Consider the following 20,460-nt stretch of genomic DNA (forward strand, 5'->3'; position numbering starts at 1 on the left):
GGAATCTGGCACAAAAGCACGATTGAAAAAAATGAAAAGCAGTAAGAAATAACTTCACTTGATCGCATGATTATGAGCAATTTTTGCCATAAGTTAGATAAGTAAGAAGCTAATCCAAACAATGCTCATCTCCTCCAAACATGCTCATCAGCACAAAAGTCACCTTTTCAATACTCCATACCAGACAGACATAATATTCTTCTAATTATTTTCACAAGAACTTAAAAGTTTAATTGTCTTGGTCTTTTCATAAGATTCTGTTTATAGTGCTTTGAACATTTAATATATTTTTTCACTACTTTTATCTATAATTAATTTTATAGATTGCATTAATTAAAAAGCTTACTACATTCGCTTTCTCTCTCTTACTATATTTGCTTTCTCTCTCTTATTTATTTCTTATAAATAAGGACACGTTTTAAGAAGAAACTTTATTTCTTATATATTTATTACTTTAAACTAATTTATATTGTTTTTTTAAATCATGTAATTTAGTTACTAAACTCTTATTTTAAAAAAAAAAAAAAAGACAAGAGGGATAATTATTACTTTAGTTAAAGAAATTATTAAAGCATTATTATTACTCGTATTATTTATTTGGGCTTTAAATATTAAAATGTGTGTTTGTTTGTGTGTCAAAACTTGATTAGTGCATGATCCTTGATTTTCTATTATTAACTTTTAGACACATGTAAAGAAGCCAGTACCCTGCCTTAGAATCTCAGGCCGGGCGTAATCATTCGTATTTTACTTTGCATTGTGATGATTATGCTTTTCTTTTAGTTAAAGAAGTGAATGGAAATTGAAGAGAGGAGAAGCATTCTCTTCTCTTCATTAAGTAGCTTCAATTTCGAGGTCTGATCAGCCACAGCAATGAATTTGGAAGTTCGCGAAGCCAACAAGAGAAAAACCTATAAAAGCCTTGAATATTATAATTGAGAGTAATTGTGACTTACCGGTTGTATAAGTATTATGGCAAACTATACCAACTCTGTCATAAGTATAGCTTCAGTACATTTCACAAATCAAATAAACATTTATTAAAATGGCATAATCTTTCAAAATTAGTGCAAGGTCAACTCTTTGTATGTAACCTTTAATCTTAAATCCAAAGCAAAATATCGCTTATGCTTGTATGGTTTGGCAAGCTGGGCAAGATCCGAGCAAGTGTTGGGAGGCTTGGACAAGGTCCGGGCACGGTTTGGTAAGGTTTGGACAAGTCCTGGTACGATTTGACAAGGTTCTGGGACGTGCTGGCACGTCCAGGCACGTCCTGGCACGCTCATGCTAACTTGTACTACCTGTGAACCTTAGCATGAGATGAAATCATCCACACTCAACTAATTTAAATATATTAAAAAATAAACTAAATTAGTTATTTATAAAAAATACGTATTAGTTTTTTTAAAGATATTCTTTAAATTATTTGCATTGGGATTATTGAATACTAATTGTCTGGGGGTTTAACGAAATATGTGATGGAAATTCTTGTCTCCAAGCTCAATTCAGCATCCCACGGGCTTGTTGCACATGAAGTTCATGTATGATATGCCAGATTCAAAATTTGTAGCTTCCACATTGCTCAATCAATAGAAACTCACGGCTTTCATGGTGGAGGAAAGAAACTCATGAACTTCAAGGATGCGATCAGGCCCCCGGGATGACTTTTGTCCGTAGGAGACGGCGGCAGAGGCAGAAGCGACAGAGGCTTGGCCCGCAGAACGGGCTTAGCTTGCAGCGGCTCCAGGAATTATTAAGAGTATACTTTAACCTTCACTCCCAAAAAAAAAAAAAATCCTTTAACTAATCTCTTGTTTAGAAGTATCTTTTTATTAAAGATAATCCCGTTTAAGATATTGTCAGGCACATTTACCTTTCTCAATAGAATTTAAATCTTGGTTCGTTGACTAACCTTTTTGGTTAAATCTAATTCCCATTATTTTTATAATTAATTTTTACATATATTAGAGTTATATTCTGAACTTGAGCTTGAAAACTGGCACTCCGTTAAATTTACTTTTCTAAGAAAATCGGACCTTAGTATTCCATGACAAAACAGGCCGGCACCCCACTGTGTAAGCAAATGAACTTTATGGATTAAAAACCTTGATTAGTGCAAATTAAATGGTATTTTAAAAATAATTTTTTTTTTCTCATTAGTTGTCGTTGATTCGCCTCGCCCTTCTGCCTCTGCCTCAAAACGTCACTACCCCCTTGTTTTTCTCCATTAGCTCCTCTTCCAAACTTGCAAGACTTGAGAAAAGAAAAGCATATTTTCGTTGCTACTTTGACCAGCCTTTATCACACCCTCATTAATTTCTGGAGAAAATTCTCGAGGGCTGAGATTTAGAAGCAGCAAAAGCCTCTTGTAGATTAGTCTCTGTTCTTCTGATCGCTCTGATAAATAAGAGTAATTTCTCATCCATCCCACCACCAGCTTGACCTACAGGTAACTCCCTCTTTCATCCTTATGTTTGATTTGCTCCTAATCCACTCTTTGATGCGCCATTTGTTTACTCTTATAGATGGCGCTGTTTTAATTTCCTTGCATGCATTTCTTTCTGGAAAAGAAGAAGATATATGACCAATTCTTCCGAAAATTGAGAGGGCAATCTCTGATTTCTATATGAAAACAGTACTTTCCCCCCCTTTAAACAAGGGAAACTGTAAGAGATTATTGAAATGTGTACTTTGAAAAAAATTGAACCATTAATTGACGACTGTATAACTCACGCCTCTCATTTGCCGGCATCAATTTTCATACAGACGCGGTGGCTGGTGACGGAAAAGGGACCATGCCTCGGTGGCGGGCGAGGGCGACAGAATCCTCTCTGATTTCTCGTTTCCCAAGGGTGCCTGGAACAATCCTTGTAACTCCTCACCCCCACCGGTTCAGCCAGTCATCCTAGTTCTCACCTTTCTCTCTTGTAATTTTGGCTCCCTTTCTTGCTTAATCTTCTTATTTATGATTTATAATCCCATTTTAATGCCTCATAATCAAATTATTTATTTTCTTTTTAGTTTTCTTCCCCTCGTCCTTTCGGTTTTCCTGATAACACAAAGCCAGCCAGAGATCCACAGGGCAGCCCAGTTAGTAGTGTTGCCTACGAGACTGCTTTTCATTTTTATGGCTTCCCTCAAGGACTACGTCGATCGTATTAAAGACCCGTGGAGTCCTGAGGAGGATGAGGCCTTGCAGAGACTCGTTCAGAAACACGGTCCTAGAAACTGGTCTCTAATCAGCAAGTACATGCCCGGTCGATCCGGCAAATCCTGCCGTTTGCGGTGGTGCAACCAGCTCTGTGCCCAAGTCGCGCACCGGCCTTTCACGCCTAAGGAGGACGAAACCATCATCAGAGGACATGCCAGGTTCGGCAACAAGTGGGCCACAATCGCCTGCCTACTCAGAGATCGCACCGACAACGCCATCAAAAACCACTGGCATTCCACTCTCAAGAGGAAATGTTCCGCCATCACCGATCCATTTTAATTTGATTTTGGGAATAATTTTTCTCCTTTTTTTTTTATTTAATTTGATTCAGGTTACCGTACGATGTCTTCTTGAGCTTCAGAGGCGAAGACACACGGGCATCTTTCACTTCTCATCTCTACTCCTCTTTAAACAATGCTGGAATAGTTGTTTTCAAAGATGATGCGGACCTTCCTAGGGGGAATAGTATCTCGATCGAAGTGCCACTTGGAATTGAACGTTCTACGATTTCAATCATTATCTTCTCCAAAGATTATGCCGGTTCTAGATGGTGCCTCAACGAGCTCTCCAAAATCATGGAGCTTCACAGAGCACAGGGTCGCATGGTTCTCCCTGTGTTCTATGACGTGGATCCTTCTGAAGTTCGCAATCAACTCTCTAGTTTCGGAGAAGCGTTTCGAGATCTTATACAAAGAAATTCCCCCACAGAAGATCAAGTGTCGAGGTGGAGGACAGATCTCCGTGAAGCTGGGGGCATTGCAGGGGTGGTTGTGCTCAATTCCAAGTAATTTTTAAATATTCATTTCTTCTTCTTTTTTTTTTTTCCAATTTTGCTAAGCCTAAACAAAAACACACACAATAGATTCTTGCTGAAATGTGCACCGTTTGTCACGTAAAAAAATTTTTTTTGGCCAGCAAATCACTTGCACTCCTCTCCTTATGAGCTTCAGTGTTATGAATGGGTCTGATTTTTTTTTTAATAATTTTTTTTGCCAAAGATTTTTTTTTTTTATAAATTAAACTTTAGAGATGCCTTCCTGCCTTCATATATGTCTCAGCATTTAATTTATTTTTTCATTTTTACTTCTAATTAATTATATGCCTCTCCTCCACTCACACTCTTCTTTTATTTTATTTTTATATAACCACGCACACTCTTTACAAGTACTAGTGCTTTGGGAAAATAAATTGCATTTTCTACATATTTGTTTTCTTTAACTAATTTTAACCAACTTTTTTACAATAAAGGGGTCCGGAGGATGTAATATATGAGAAGATTTTATCTCTAACAAATAACTAATACGTTACCAAAGAATAAGTGTTATATTGATACACATATATAATCAATGTGCGAGGGTGGACTTCTGACGAGTAACTGAAAGTTTTGAAGTCAAATATTGAGTGTATTATTAGTTAGCCAACAATTTGAAGTCACATATGTATGTTTTGTTTTAAATTATTGCTTTGGATTTGGTCAAATTGACATCTTTTTATAATGCTGTAAATTATTCAAATTATGATATTTCTATAGCCACTGCAATTTTTTTTTCCCCTGCTATTAAAAGTTGCACCCTGAACAAGGACTAATATTGAGGCAGCGATTAATTGTTAAGGTATTGCAAATGCCATCATCTGTAAAAGCAAGAGATAAAATATATTTTTAGTACAAGCAAGATCACTCGCTCCCTTCAATTTTTTTTCCCCTATAAAATTTAAGATGTATTTGGTAATTGTTACATGGAAAAGTTATTTTGAAAGGGGAGAAGGTGTAGAGTATTTTTACCATATTTGGTTTCCCATTTTGTATTGAAGGGACCCTTTGCTTCAGTTACATCCCTTGAGGAATCCAATTTTAAATCGGATGAAACCTTTGTATCAATTGTTGATAGACTTAGATTCCTTGCAATGACAAGAGGTGAAAGTGCGGAAATTGCGGCTTACTGTTCCTGAATTCTTGTTTTATTAATGACCCATGCTCCCTTGAGTTCAGTCGTTTGTTGAAGTGTTTCACAAGTGCTTTTTCCTGTGGACTTCATTGAATGTTCTGTTGTAGTCTAAATTTTCAACCTTGTTCTCTTAAGCAAATGGTCTTCGAATTGTATTTGTCTTCTTATTAATCTCAAAGCTGTCAAGTTTTTATATGATGAACTCATTTGATATTTTCCTTTTAGTTTCATGCATAAAGTTTGACATCAACCTTTTCAGTTCCAAGGGTATTGCAGTCCCATAGTTTCCAATATGGTTTATATTTAGTTTTTTCACAATTTCTGCTCTAATTCTGATGCGTGCTGCTTTTAATAGCTTGACAAATTTTGTTTCTACTTGTGCTTATGTTATTGGTGCTAATTTTCTGCTATATTTGTTGATAATTCAGGAATGAAAGTAAGGATATTAAGAATATAGTTGACCACGTTTGTAAAATATTGGACAAGAAAGACTTGTTTATTGCTGAGCATCCTGTTGGAGTGGACTCTCGTTTGCAAGATTTGATTAAAATATCAGAAAGCCATTCAATGAATAATGTTCCTGCTAGGGATATGGGGGATGGGGGGCATCGGCAAGACAACCATTGCCAAAGCCATCTATAATGAAATTGGTTGAACATTTGAGAGCAGAAGTTTTCTTTCAAACATTAGGGAAGTTTGGGGGCAAGATAATGGTCCAGTGAACTTGCAGCAACAGCTTCTTTCAGAAACCTGTAAAAGTGAAATGATGGGAATACGTAGCATTGATTCAGGAAAAAACAAATTAAAGGAATCCCTTTGCCATAAGAGAGCACTTGTTGTCCTTGATGATGTGAATAAAGATGAGCAACTAAATGCTTTATTTGGAAGTCGTGAATGGTTTGGTCCAGGAAGCAGAATAATCATCACTACTAGAGATAAGCATCTGCTCATGCTCCTTAAAGTGGATCATGTATATATAATGAAGAACATGGACAGATGTGAATCTATGGAGCTTTTTAGTTGGCATGCATTTAAGCAACCAAGTCCTAAAAAAGGGTTTATTGACCTTTCTAGAAATATAGTCACTTATTCTGGAGGACTACCTCTAGCCCTTGAAGTCATGGGCTCTTATTTATTTGATAGAGAAGAGAAAGAGTGGAAAAGTGTATTGGACAAACTAAAAAGAATCCCCATTGATGAGATACAAAAAAAGCTAAAAATAAGCTTTGATGGTTTAAACGATGATATAGAGAGAGAAATCTTCCTCGATATATCATGCTTCTTTATTGGAATGGATAGGCATGATGTCACACAGATATTGAATGCGAGCGGATTTTTTGCGGACATTGGAATTAGTGTCCTTGTGGAGAGAAGCCTTGTAACCGTTGATGAGAATAACAAGCTTAGTATGCATGATTTGTTGTGAGATATGGGAAGAGAAATAATCCGTGAGAAGTCACCAAAAGAATTTGGAAAGCGTAGCAGGTTATGGTTTCATGAAGATGTGATTAGTATATTATCAAAGCATACGGTAAGAACTTTTCAATGCTATATGTGTCATTCTGTAAGAAAAAGTAGAATGAAACAGGAATTCAAATGAAGATAATGAATTGGACATATAAACCTTGTAGTTTCCAAACTTTTGACAAATTATTATTAGCCGTATTTGTGGTTTGTTTCCTCACAGGCACTAATTACTCATTTTTAAACCCAGTTGTTTTAGTTACCTACTCTAGACACTTGATTGTGACATAAGTTTACATTTTTCTTTTCAGCAAACAAATGAGAAGTACACTTAAATTTGTATATGCTCTTTATTCGCAGGGTACAAAATCTGTTGAGGGGCTAGCATTGAATTGTCTCAAGGTGATAAAGTTTATTTTTTAACCAAAGCATTTAAGAAGATGAAGACACTCAGACTGCTGTGTCTTGCTAATGTGGAACTTGATGGAGACTATAAATATATTAGTAAAGATCTTAAATGGCTCTGTTGGCACAAATTTCCTTTGGAAGACGTACCTGCCAACTTTTTCCAAAATAATTTAGTCGCTATTGAATTAAAATACAGCAGCCTGAGACTCTGGAGGGAACTCCAGGTATGTACAAAGTTTATTATTAGATTTTATTTTACTTGACAACTTCTACATAGATCTTCATTTCCAATTTTTTCTAGTAGCTTCTGGATGAGTCTTGCTTTGACTTTGTTATTGGATAGAGCTGCTGAGTTTTCTTCAAAATTTACTTTCTTCTATACTCCTTGCTGTAGATCTAGACATTCCACCATCATGATAAATTTTGTGTAAGCATAAATTTCAATTGAAGTGTTTGGAAGATATATAATTGTTCTAGATGAATGGTTTTAGACATTATTTTCATCCATTTTACCTTTTTCAAGATGTTTCTCTAATATCCTGTTGAATGTTGTTTCCTTGTAGTTATTGGAGAATCTAAAAATCCTCAATCTTAGTCACTCTCATTACTTGGTGCATACTCCTGATTTTTCAAAACTCCCAAATCTTGAAAAGTTGATCCTCAAAGATTGTCCAAGTTTGTCAATGATACATCATACGATAGGGCATCTTGATAAAATTCATCTGATAAATTTGAAGGATTGTACTGGTCCTCATTGTCTCCCAAGGAGCATTTATAAATTGAAGTGCTTAAAAACTCTCATTCTTTCTGGTTGTTTGACGATTGAAAAGTTAGAGGAGGACATAGAGCAGATGGATTCTTTGTCAACTCTAATTGCAGATAACACAGCAATAACTCAAGTTCCCATTTCTTTGGTGAGATCAAAAAGCATTGGATATATATCTGTTTGTGGTTATCAAGGACTTGCACGTCATGTGTTTCCTTCTCTCATTTGGTCAAGGATGTCCCCAACAAATAATCCCCTTTCTCTTATTCCAACGTATGCTAGCATGCCATCTTCAATTTCCTCATATATAAAGAATTGCAGTATCCCTGGTTCTTCATCAATTTATGACAACCTTCCAAAGCCACAAAGCCTTTTATTGGAAGGCGCATCGGAGAATGGCGTTGATGTAAATAGGGATGCTGCAAAAATCTTGGATTACTTGTATGCCACAAGTAGTAGAGACACGGTAACAACACCAAATACTTCAAAAATCTTGGAGATTGAATCCTCTATGTTGGCTGATCATCATAGTCAAGTTGGTATCTCAAGGCCAAACAAATGTTTGAGACATCTTCTAATTCAAATCGGAAACAATGACCAAGTCACTAGTGCTCTTTCAGAGTGTATTTTACAGGTCTTCTTCATCTCTATGTATAATTCCTCTTTTTTTTTAAAAAAAAAAAAAAACTAGTCCTTGCCTATTATTGTAATTGTTTTATTAAAATTGAAATGACCGTTCATCTTTGAATTAGAGCTAATGCTTGTGTTATTAAACAGGGATTGACTCTTAGAGATTATGGTGATGATTGTGTCCTCCCAGGTGACAAGTATCCCTATTGGCGATGCTTCAAGGGTGAACGAGCTTCTGTAAAATTTAAAGTGCCTGCAGTTAGTTGTGAGTTAAAAGGAATTACTCTTTGCTGTGAATATTACCCCCCAGGTGATTTGGTCAGCATGGAGTTTGACTCTTTTATTAGCATGTTGATCATAAATTATACAAAGATGACCACTATGTACTACAGGAGAGACACAACAACTTCCTTCGGGGAAGCAAAATGGAAGGAAATAATATCAAACCTGGACTCTGATGATCAAGTAGAGATCACTGCAGTTTTTGGTAATGGATTCACTGTGAAAAGAACAGCAGTGTACTTGAAATATCACGAGTCCTTTGATGAACAGATGGAGGATCCACCATCATCAAGTATGGTTAGCTCTCTAAAACTGTTGTTTTGCACCAGCTTTAAAAGTTTGGATTGTATTTTCAGTTTCAGGAAAAATGAATCTATTATATTATTGTTAATTGTAATTACCTTATTCTTTAGGTGGGTTTAAGCCAGTTTAACATTTACTTTTCTCACGATTCATGATGTTTAGTTTTTCACTTAATTTTTCTCTGTTTTTGTAGGCAGAGAATTGCACAGGGATGACAAAAACCATGATTTCAAGCTCTCAGAGCCTAAGCGTCAAAAAATAGAATGGGGGGGGGGGGGGTAGCTCGAGTTCGGTGAATGGTACGTGACAGGATTGCTTCCATTCCATTCATTAAACAAAGGATTCCTCTCTTGTAATTCATGCTTGGGCTTTCTTCATGTATAGTTTGTAAGTAGAGTTCTAATATTCTCCGAATTCAAATCATCATCTGATCATATGAATAAAAGCTCGTTTGGTTCATCTTCTATGCCCTATGGAAGTGGTAATTCAGATCCTCTTACTGGCGTATGTATATGGTTTGCCTTTCTCTGTTTTTCTTGGTAAAGAGAATTACCATAATAAGCTTGTTGCTGATTTTTGTGAAATCAGCATTCATAGGGGACCTATGAATGATATATTGATTGCAGAAACATCCTTATGGACAACGTTTCAAAAATAATGGAGCTTCCCCAAAGTATTTTATTCTGCACCAGTTCCAAGAGTTATATTTGACTGGGAAGAAGAGTTCATTATTGTTAATTTTAAATTAAGGGTTAAGAACCCTTTTTTTTTTGTCAGTGAGACAAGGGGGGAAAAAAGGTTGAGTTATTCAAAACATAATGTTAATTATTTCACATCTAAATTTCCAAAACTTTCATTAAGTCACTTAATAGAGATATAAGGTGAATTATCATGGAAATTAATGTAATAGCACGATTCCGTAACTTCATCTCGTGAAGCTTGTTTCAGATCTTCAAATGAGCTTGCAACTTCACGCTAATTTATTGGTAACTATCTTACTATAATAGTAGTGATATTTAGTTACTAGTTGGTTATGAGAACCAGTTGATGCTGAAGTTTTTGCGAGAAATAGAATGTGCTTGGTCCGATTTTAAATTTTCCACTACCTTAGTTTGATAAATTATGAAAAAGATGTTGCAATTAAAAGGCTTCCTTGCAAATGCTTGAAGAAGAGATCTTGTGTTATTTGTTGTTCCCTGATGCAAGAAGACATGCCAACGATAAAGGATCACATTTGCGCTTAACACAATAATCACGATCAAGGAGTATCATATTACTACAACTTACTTACCTACTGTTACAAATACTAGATCTCTATCATCACAAATGGTCCAACAACAAAATCAAGAATCTCAATTCTTCACTTCAGAACATAAATTCATCATGCGAGAATTCATTCGAGACTAGGAAAGTAGCAAGAATAAAGGCTTACTGAAGGTTGTTCATTCTTCCTCCAAAATCACACCTCCTAGAAACCAGACTGCACTTTTCTAGAAGAATTCCCCTATGTTGGGCCAAAAACCAGAATGCTCATTAAATTCACAGTGATAAAATGCAGAAAAAACAACATGGAAAATAGTAAATTTACCAAGCTATTGTCTGCACACTCCAGCTCTAAAGATTCTTCATACCTAAAATTGTCAAACATCATCAAATCAATTTCTTTTTTCAGGTTCAAATGAAATTTTACAAGTATAGCAACTTCTTCACATACCTTAATTAAAAAGTGACAAAAGTCTAGATATTCAAATGCAGCAATTGCCCTCTCTCTTTTCCATGGGCATTCTGCAAAGTGAATATAAGGGGAAAATGGGACGATCTAGTTTAATTTAGGTGCGTGGACAAGGATTTGAGTTGATGGGCCAGGGATTTGGATCAATGGGGCAAGGCTATGGGTCACTTAAACAAGGTCTAATGACTTCAACACCTATTTCTCGACAAGTAGGCGGCATTATAATCATCATAAACAATATAATACAGATTGATTATTGCACTTCCCAAAAGAATGAGTGAGAAGGAAAGTTATGATACCAGGGATGGAGGTGGATTAGCCTACACTGACAGAAATGGAGGATATGTCTTTTTATTTCAACCTGTCATCAATGATTAAGTGAAGCATTGTGACATTATCCTACAAATAAAGAAACATCACACATACCTTGATTAAATAGAAGTGAATTCTATATTATGATAACCCTAGTTGGAACAATTACAAACATTCTTATACATTATTCAGTGATGCTCAGCCCTGATACTTTATTAGTTTCGCTGCCATATACCAAATAGATTGCATTCTTCTTTACGATATATTTGTGTAAAAAATACACCATAACATCCATTTCATTTCCAGGCTCCAAATTAGTTATTATATTCTGCCAACTTTTATCAGCAGAAGTTGTTCTAGTATCCCGCTTATAGAAATCCATAGTAGCCTTAGTAAAATTGTTTATCATGATGCCAATAGGATTTAAAGACGTTGTGCAATCTTGAGGAGATGGATTAGATAATGTACAGGATCATTCCATTTAAGCAACAACCAGCAACTTGAGGAACTTTTAAATGATGCTGAGGATCCTTCATTTTCAAAAATTAGCCAATCAGGATTATTGTCTCTGGAAATAGAATATGTAAGTCCTCTATTAGTCCATACCTGTCCCATGATAACAGGAAAAGAAGCACCCCATCTACTGAAGATTAAAAGAAATTCAATAGTCACTTCTGTTGAAATCTCTGAACCTTTATATCATGCTCATGCTAACTAAAAATACCTCAGTTTAAGTATATTTTTCTAGCACTTGCTACGTATGCACCGCGCACCCCCAACTTGTAGCAATATGATGATATGAATGAAAGAGAAACTCTAAGGGATGTATGGCGATGGTTTCTTCATGGAATCTACGCTTCTTGATCTCACTAATAGACGCAGCACTTCTGCTATAGTAGTTTTATTTGCCAATAGAGTTGCCATAGATTCCATGTGCTAAAAACTTCTTCCAATTTGTCAATCTTTGAACAAGAAAAAAGAATTGAGGGTTTTCAATGATTTCACATTATATAAACTTCTTGGCAAATCAATGAGACCTTTGCAGTTCTTCAAATTCAACAAAATAAGGCATTTTAGATCTCCAATGGATTGATGAATGGAAGACAATCGTGGATAATCCTTGAGTATGAGGCTTTCAAGATTTGGAAAATTTGAAAAGCCAGATGTTTGCCCCAAGTAATAGGAATGACTTAAATTAAGAATTTTTAACCCCTCCAAAAACTGGAAGAAGGAAATGTTATTAGATAAAATTTAAATACAACAGGAAAATGAAATAAGTTGCAAGTTGCAACCGAAACCATTATTATCAATAACTTTGAATTCTGAACGAACATTGGAAAATACCTGGCACTTCTTTCACATATGGGTGAGATGACTGTATTTTAAGTCAATAGCAATAACATTTTCTAAATGAAAATTCTCAGGCATGCAACTCAAAGGAAATTCATGCCAGCTGAGCCATCAAAAGAACCACAAAAAAAAAAAAACAATAAAAATGTCAAAGGAAAAGCTGAAGCAATCTAAGTCTCATCATCATCTTAAATGCAAGTATATCAAAGGACAACGTTTTGGTGTTTGACAAATTCAAAGCCAGTCCCTTAATAGACCTTTTCCCTATGGTACAAGATTAGGAAATAATGAAAAGACAACACAGCTCATTAGATTATTGCATTTGAGCAATATGATAATGGACTGAAATAAATATTTGACAACTATAATGAATGCATAATGCATATTGAACAAACAAAATTTAATGTTCTAATAGGAAACAATAAATTATTGAGGAGGTTCTTACCATATGATTTGTTAACACTTCAACCACATCTTTATGAAACCACAATCTGGTATGATTCTCAGGCTCATTTGGTGACATTTCACGAATGATCTCTTGTCCCATGTCGCGTAGTAAACCATACATATCAAGCTTATGACTCCAATTTCTAAATGCAATCCACAACCATCCAATATTTGTGTGGTATAGTTTCTATCCCTTCCAATAAAAAAACAACATATATCCAAGAATATTTCTTCCTCCTCATCATTACTCAAACCATCATAGCTTATTTTTAGCTTTTTATGTATTTGATCATCTAGAAGTGCTTTAAGTCCATCTAAAACACTTGCCCAAGCTTTTATTGGCTTATCAAACAAATAAGAATCGAGGATTTCAAGGGCTAGTGGTAGACCTTCGGAGTAAGCAATAACCCTCCTTGAGAGTTCATTGAAATCTTCTATTGGGTTTGCTTGCTTAGATGTATGATAACTAAAAAGCTTAAGAGATTCATTATCATTCATTTCTTTCATACTATATACAATATCAACTTGAAGGATCTTAAGCAGATGCTCATCTCTAGTAGTGATGATTATTCTACCACCTGGGCCAAACCATTCACGACTTCCACACAAAACATTGAGTTGGGCCACGTTATTGATATCATGTAGGACAATAAGTGCCTTTTTATGACAAAGCCTCTTCTTTATTACAGCTTTTCCCAATTCAAGACTTTGCAGTGCAATCTTTTTTGTTTGTAAAATGTCAGAAAGAAGTTTTTCTTGCAAAAGAACCTGGCCATTTTCTTCTTCCCGAGCTTTTCTAATGTTTGTGAGGAAACTTTTTGCCTCAAAGCTTTGAACAATTTCATTATAAATAGCTTTGGCGATGGTTGTTTTACCAATTCCGCCCATGCCAAAAATCCGTACTATCATAATCACATTTGATTCATCGCCTAACAACTGGATGATTTCTTGCATGTGAGAGTTTACTCCCACAAGATGATGAGCAACAAATAAATGTGTTATCATATAACTTCATGGTGACGGTTTCAATAACATGGTCAATCAACTCAGCATCAGTTCTAACCACAAGAATACATAAGTTAAGTAAATAGAAGATAAACTTAAAATGGATCAATATATATGAATACCTGATTTTTAATTTCAGTTTAATTTTAAATGTTCTCCAACCATGTAGATAAATTATCCAATGTAAGAAAGTTAAATAATGTTGATCTTGCTGTAATTGTCTCAGTTCATTTCGCTTTATATTTTACTCTCGAAAAGAAATTAGCTTACAACAGACCCTATACTGCATAAAAAAGATTAGATCACACATTAACTGTTAAAACAATTAGTTCATAGACAACGAAATATCCACGTCCATGGGTATCAAGATGACACGCTTGAGCAAGCAAGAAAAATGTAATTGTAGACTAATGAATGTTTCTTGAAGAGAACCAAATTGTATAGAAATTTTATATTTTTCATCAAGAAATACTGGCTTGAATTTTGAGTTAAGTGTCCACTGAATAAATCAAAGCACTTGTAAAAGGATATCACTTTTTGGATTATCTAGGCAAGTATAAATAAAAAAGGAAAGCTTTCAAGGAGTGAAAGAGTACAAGAATAATGTATTTAACTATGATGACCGGACCAACCAGACAAATTGGCAGCTTCATTAAGCGCTCTTGTCCAATTAAGTGACTTGTCTCTGCTAGCTGAAGTTTTCCTCACAAGTCCTTCCAATGCTTTTCCAAAAGAGCAAATTTGCTTACATACGTATCATAGCTGGACACCGTAGAATATAAGCAAGACCTCTTGACCAGTAGTTCTGTGACACTTCATGATTTTCTCCAATTCTTGCAAGCACCATCTAGAGCCAGCATAATTGATTGAAAAAATAATGATTGACATTCTGGAATTTTCAATTGCTTGTCTTAGCGTGGATGAGATATTTTCTCCCCTTCTAATCCCATTATCCATGAAAGTTTCAATGCCTGCATTTTTTAATGTGATGTGAAGATGACTCGTAAAAGATTTGCATGTATCTTCACCCCTAAAACTCAAGAACACATCGTAGACATATTTGGATTTTGACTTCTTAGGATTGATGCTTTTTCCAATCTCTTGCAGCAACTCATGCATCCCCAATTTATTATTCATGTCAACTTTTACAAGGCTATGCTCAATGAGCATTCTTATTCCATTTTCTGTAGGAATTTTGAAGCCATTTAATTTGTGCATGACATCCTGTTTTTCCACACCCACATAAAAGCAAGCGATATTAAAGAACAAGTAATCTTTCACTGAACCATCCAGATACTCGCAGCTTATTTTGAGCTTCTCCTGCATTTGACCTGTGGGAATGCCTTTCAATTTCGTCGATACACTTCTTAACTCTGGTTTTGTCTTATTGAACAAAAGAGAGCCAAGCACTTCAAGAACCAGCGACAATCCTTCACAATAAGTAACTATACTTTTTGCAAGCTTAACAAAATCATCTCTATGACTCAAATGCTTAAAAGCGTTCCAGCTGAAAAGCTCAAGAGATTTACTGTTGTCAATTCTTTTCATTTCAAAGAAATATTTCTCATTGAGTTCATCGAGTATGTGCTTATTTCTTGTTGTAATGAGTATCATACTCCCACAACCAAACCATTCACTGTTTCCGCAAAATGCCGTCAGTTGGTCAGTTTTGCTTATATCATCGAGTACTATAAGCGCCCTTTTATTGTGTAGTGCTATTTTCATTTGACTAACTCCCCTTTCAATATCAACTATCTTCTCATGTTTTGCATGTGAAACATCTGAAAGAAGCTGTTCTTGCAAACAAAAAAGACCATTAGCTTTCCCTTGTACACTGTATATTTTCAAGGAAACACCTACTCTCAAAACTGCCCCCAATTGTATCATAAATAGTTCTAGCAAGATTTGTTTTACCAATTCCCCATATGCCTACTATGATCACTTTGTTTTCTAAAGGAACAATATCTTTTGAATAGTAGCTGGTCAGATGAAGCACTTCATTCACACAAAGTTGTATACCCGGTAGACCTTGCGGGATATCTAACTAGGTCTTGTCTAATTCCTTCTTAATGTGTTGGATGATTTTTCTTATCATGTTGATGTCACTGCTCAACAAAATAATTTTAAATACATGTCAAAATCATGTTTCCTGTTAATAAATGTTTTCTTTGGATAGCTATGGGAGTAGAAAAAGAAGGAAATTGCAAAAGTGTCGCTTCAGTCAAGATTCTTTAATTATTCGGATTATATTCTTTTAATCAGATCCAATATAATAAAAATTACTGCCTCTGCTCCTAAATACCACCCTATTCTTATTTATAAGTTACTTGCAGAGAAAAAGTTTATTGTTAAATATAAGTCGTTTGAGGAAATTAATGAGCCTTTTTTCAATTTTACCCCTGTTGACTTAATAAATGCTAAACGAGAAAAGGTAAATATGTGAAAGAAATTATAAAACATATTTTTAATATCTTTTCCTTAATAAGGGCAAATGTGTAAAAAAATTATAAACTTAATGCATTTCCTAGTCTGTGGGCTTAAGGCACAAGTGATTTACAAATAAAAATGAAATAGCATAAAAGCTAGATTGTAATACAATTTTTACTACAAACTGACTTTTATAGTTAAGAGCGAAAGTAATATAAAATTACAACTAAACTATTGATTTAGTGTTTGGAAAGTAATTTCTGTGTGATTCTTAAAAATTACCCTATTTCTAAATGGGTCCACATACCCTGCTCAGGTATCTCTCAGCAAGGCATGTCGTTTGGGAGACGAGGCCCCATTTTTTAATAACACACAGTATCATGAATTAATTAATTTTTACTATATTAAATATCTTGAAATATTTTCTATAATACTCAGTATTATAAATTAATTTTTAATGTATTCAGCATTTTAAAGTATTTTTTAGCAATACTCACTAATACTCTAGATATATTAAAAATTAATTAATTTGAGATACTAAGTATCACTAAAAAAATATTTTAGAGTGCTAAATATAAATTAACCCAAATGAATTTAAAAAATAAAATTAATGGAAAAATTAAATAATGAAAAAAGGAGGAAAAAGTGATACCTCATCCCCGAATGCTGATCGATGCAATGAGTAGGAAATGTGAATTCATTTTTAACTAGCCCAAGAAACTGAATTGATTGCTGGTGTCAATATGAAATCCGTTTGGATCAGTGATTAAAAAGTAACTTATTGACAATTTTTTATGAAAAAATGAAGTTGAGTAAAGACTAAGTTGGATAAGCTGAATTATGTTTGAATTGAAATTTAGAAAAATTAGTTTGCAAAAATGAGAAGAGTTGTTTGGATTATGGTTGAGTAAAAGTAAGTTTGGTTGTAAAATGACCAAAATGGGTATGAGTTTTAATAAATAATGAAACATGATTAAAAAAATAATTTCACATAATATAATGAAATTGAAATAATTTAATATCAAGGAGTCAAATTTAATAAGTGAATTAAATTTTAAAACTTTAGAGAAATCATAAAAAATTATTACAAATATAAAGTGAAGCATACATAATTCACATTCATAAATAAATTTGACAAATAAAAATTAAAAAAAATATGATAAAAACCAATTAAATTAAAATTAACTCAAATCTTAAATTGGAAATAAAAATACCACCGGTGTTTCAAACTAAAACTCAAGATTTTGGCCCAAAAAAAAAAGACTCGAGATTAGATAATGGAAGATATGAGGAAAATGACAAGAACAGAAGAAACGTGGGCATTAGCAGCCTTTACCTGACATGGTCCATAAGCTATTTCTTCCAAAAAAAAAACTCCCTCTCTTGAGCTTTTTTTTTTTTGGGCCAAAAACTCTTGAACTTATTTTTAATCGTGCGTTTCTACTCTTTGCAGCCCTCAGGCACAGTGGCATGCAAGCTCTGCCAAACAAGGACAAATTTGTAGATCGGGCTTATTCTTAAAATAAGCTACTCATAGCCCATCAAAAGCTCTACCAATCAGGCATACAAATGGTTGGAAAAAGGCCCAACAACCAATAGCGCGCACATTTTGGCTTATATTTTTTAGGGAGAATCCCAATTAAATCCAACCGAAATACCTAAATTTAGATTTAGGCCTACACTTTTAACAAATTCCTAATTAGACCATGAAATCTAATTAGGGATTTTTGAATATTGTTAAATCACCAAAATACCCCTCTTCAATTAAAAAGAAAACTTGATTATTATACCTCTCCCAAGTAATTCCTCATTTCTTATGATTTTTTTAGACCAAAAAACATATAAGTAATTTTACAATGTTTGAAATTTGTATATGCAACTTGTACTATTAAAAATATTTTAATAAAACATGTTAAATTACAAATCTAAGTAAAATTATAAATATTTTTTATTTTCAGTTCTTGTAATTTACGTTAGTTTTATTTATTTAAACAATGTTGGATTGAACTGAAAACGTAAATGATTATGATTTAATATTAAAATTTTATTATAATTAAAATATTTTAAAATTTTAAAATAAATATTTACAACCTGAAAAGAAAAAATATTAAAAATATTTATTTAAAGATTACATATATTATAATTTAAAATGTTTTATGAAAATATTTTGAAGATTTTAGTTATATTACAAAATTTCAAACACTAAAAAATTATTATATTTTTTGTCTAAATATTAATAATAAGAGATGATGAACCACTTTAGAGGGATAAAATAATCAATTTTCATTTTTAACTAAAGAGGGGCATTATAGTTATTTAACAATATTCAGCAATTTCTAATTAGGTCTTATGTCCTAATAAAGAATTTGTTAAAAGTGTAGGCCTCAATTTAATTTTAAGTATTTCAGCAGGATTTAATTAGGATTTTCCCTATTTTTTATCTTAAAGAATTAAAAAAAATATAATTTTAAACCCTAATAAAAGATGCTGATTTAAGATTGAAAATTGTTGAATACAATATTTAAATTATATATAATTCCTGCAGCAGCAACACAGTTACAGTGAATCCCTTGAAGTGAAAAATTTTGTAAAATTTCCTGAAATAACTTCTTGTTGTGTGAAACTTATTTCTATATACATTATTTGGAGCAATACAATCTTTCCAAAAATACTTAAATGGACGATAATTTTTTTAAAAAAGAAAAGGGTAATATCATTTTTGTTCTTTTTGCTTTTATTTTGATTTTGGTCTTTTAAGTTTTTTTTCATTTAAAATATTAGTTCTTGTAATTTAACAAAAACTCGAATCATTTTACCCCTAAGACACCAAAATCTATATTTTGAAATTCAAAGGATTAACGTCAAAATAAGAACAAATTTGAGCAATGAAAAGATTATATCAGCCCCAAAAAAAACGCAAGGCAATAAAAAATACTTAATGCAAAGAATTAGGTGCTTACCTGGAAGTTGAGACCGAAGAATTTGCTGATGCTGCTACACAGCCAAAATTGGATTGATCCACCCTTTAGATATTAATTTGAGTTGAGTAGTCGCACACGGTTTTTATGAAAGCCACAGTATCGTTTGTTTATTTGCAATTATTGAAAGTACTGATCCAACAAACGGAAGACTACACATAGTTTAATAACCAAGAGGGTGTTTGGAGGAAACTGAACCATAATTTTAGCTATAATTTTATGGTATACAAAATAAGTATATTTTAAAAGTAATTTTATAACATATAAAATAAATATGTGACATAAGTTTTGTCTTCATTTATGTGAGCATTTTTTTTTTTAAAAAAAACACCTAATTGGCCATCCGTGAGATTGCAATTTTATCGGTTCATCCATTTCTCCAAACCTCAGCTAATGTGTTTCGGCTGAAGCCTACGGTCAAGGCAGAAGGGCCTACTCCCTTCGCTGTGCGAAAACATGATATCTAAACTGAGAATCGAACTTACTACTGCCTCTTTCCTCTTGTATCAGCCGCGATTGATTATTAAAACTAAGAAAGTCTTAAATTATTTTAAAGTATTTATATTTATTATTTTTTTAAAACTAATTTGTCTTATTTATATATTCCTCTGGTCCTGTTTATATGTCAAAGAGAAAATAAAATTTTGGTCTCATTTATAGGGCAGAGAAAAAAAATTTTTATATGAATACACAATTTTACTCTTTATTTATTATTGTGTTAACTTTGTTGCTGTCATGTGGTGTATTGTACATTAAATAGGAATAAAATTAAAAAGTTTTTAGAATTTACATGAGGGTTAATAAAATTTAAGATTTTTATCAGTTCATATAAAATATATTAGAAGTGACTTATAAATAGAATCTAAGAGTATAATCTAACTATTTTAGAGAGATGCTATAATTTTTAATAATCAAAGTGCCCATGTCTCTGGTGAGATCAAAATCGGATATTTATCAAATAATCCCCTTTCTCTTAATTATTCCAACATACGCTAGCATGCCATCCTCAATTTCCCCTTTTTTGAAGGAAGAAGGACGAAACGCCATTATGAATAATTACGTTGTTAATTACAACCGGTAGAAAAAGAAGAAAATAAATTAAGATCTAACTTTCGAAAAGAAGTAAAAGAAAGGGAGAATCTCAAATAAATCCGCTTGAAATAGCAAAATCTAAATTAAGATCTGCACTTTTAATAAAT

The 20,460-nt window shown here is 33.4% G+C and overlaps 2 protein-coding genes and 1 pseudogene across 2 annotated transcripts; 1 reads left to right on the top strand and 2 right to left on the bottom strand.

Moving 5' to 3' along the window:
* LOC114711099 (uncharacterized) overlaps positions 1–9,165 on the top strand; it is an 88,664-nt pseudogene extending 79,499 nt beyond the window's left edge.
* Positions 9,166–12,860: 3,695 nt separating this feature from the next.
* Positions 12,861–13,739, bottom strand: LOC114711100 (TMV resistance protein N-like). Its single transcript, XM_028895451.1, has one exon. The coding sequence runs from the start codon at positions 13,737–13,739 to the stop codon at positions 12,861–12,863; it is 879 nt and encodes a 292-aa protein (XP_028751284.1).
* Positions 13,740–14,612: 873 nt separating this feature from the next.
* Positions 14,613–15,743, bottom strand: LOC114711101 (TMV resistance protein N-like). Its single transcript, XM_028895452.1, has one exon. The coding sequence runs from the start codon at positions 15,741–15,743 to the stop codon at positions 14,613–14,615; it is 1,131 nt and encodes a 376-aa protein (XP_028751285.1).
* Between the last annotated feature and the right edge of the window lie 4,717 nt (positions 15,744–20,460).

This window comes from Neltuma alba, unplaced genomic scaffold (assembly GCF_004799145.2).
Source record: "Neltuma alba isolate B1F8T4 unplaced genomic scaffold, ASM479914v2 tig00011277_pilon, whole genome shotgun sequence".
Lineage (NCBI taxonomy): Eukaryota > Viridiplantae > Streptophyta > Magnoliopsida > Fabales > Fabaceae > Neltuma > Neltuma alba.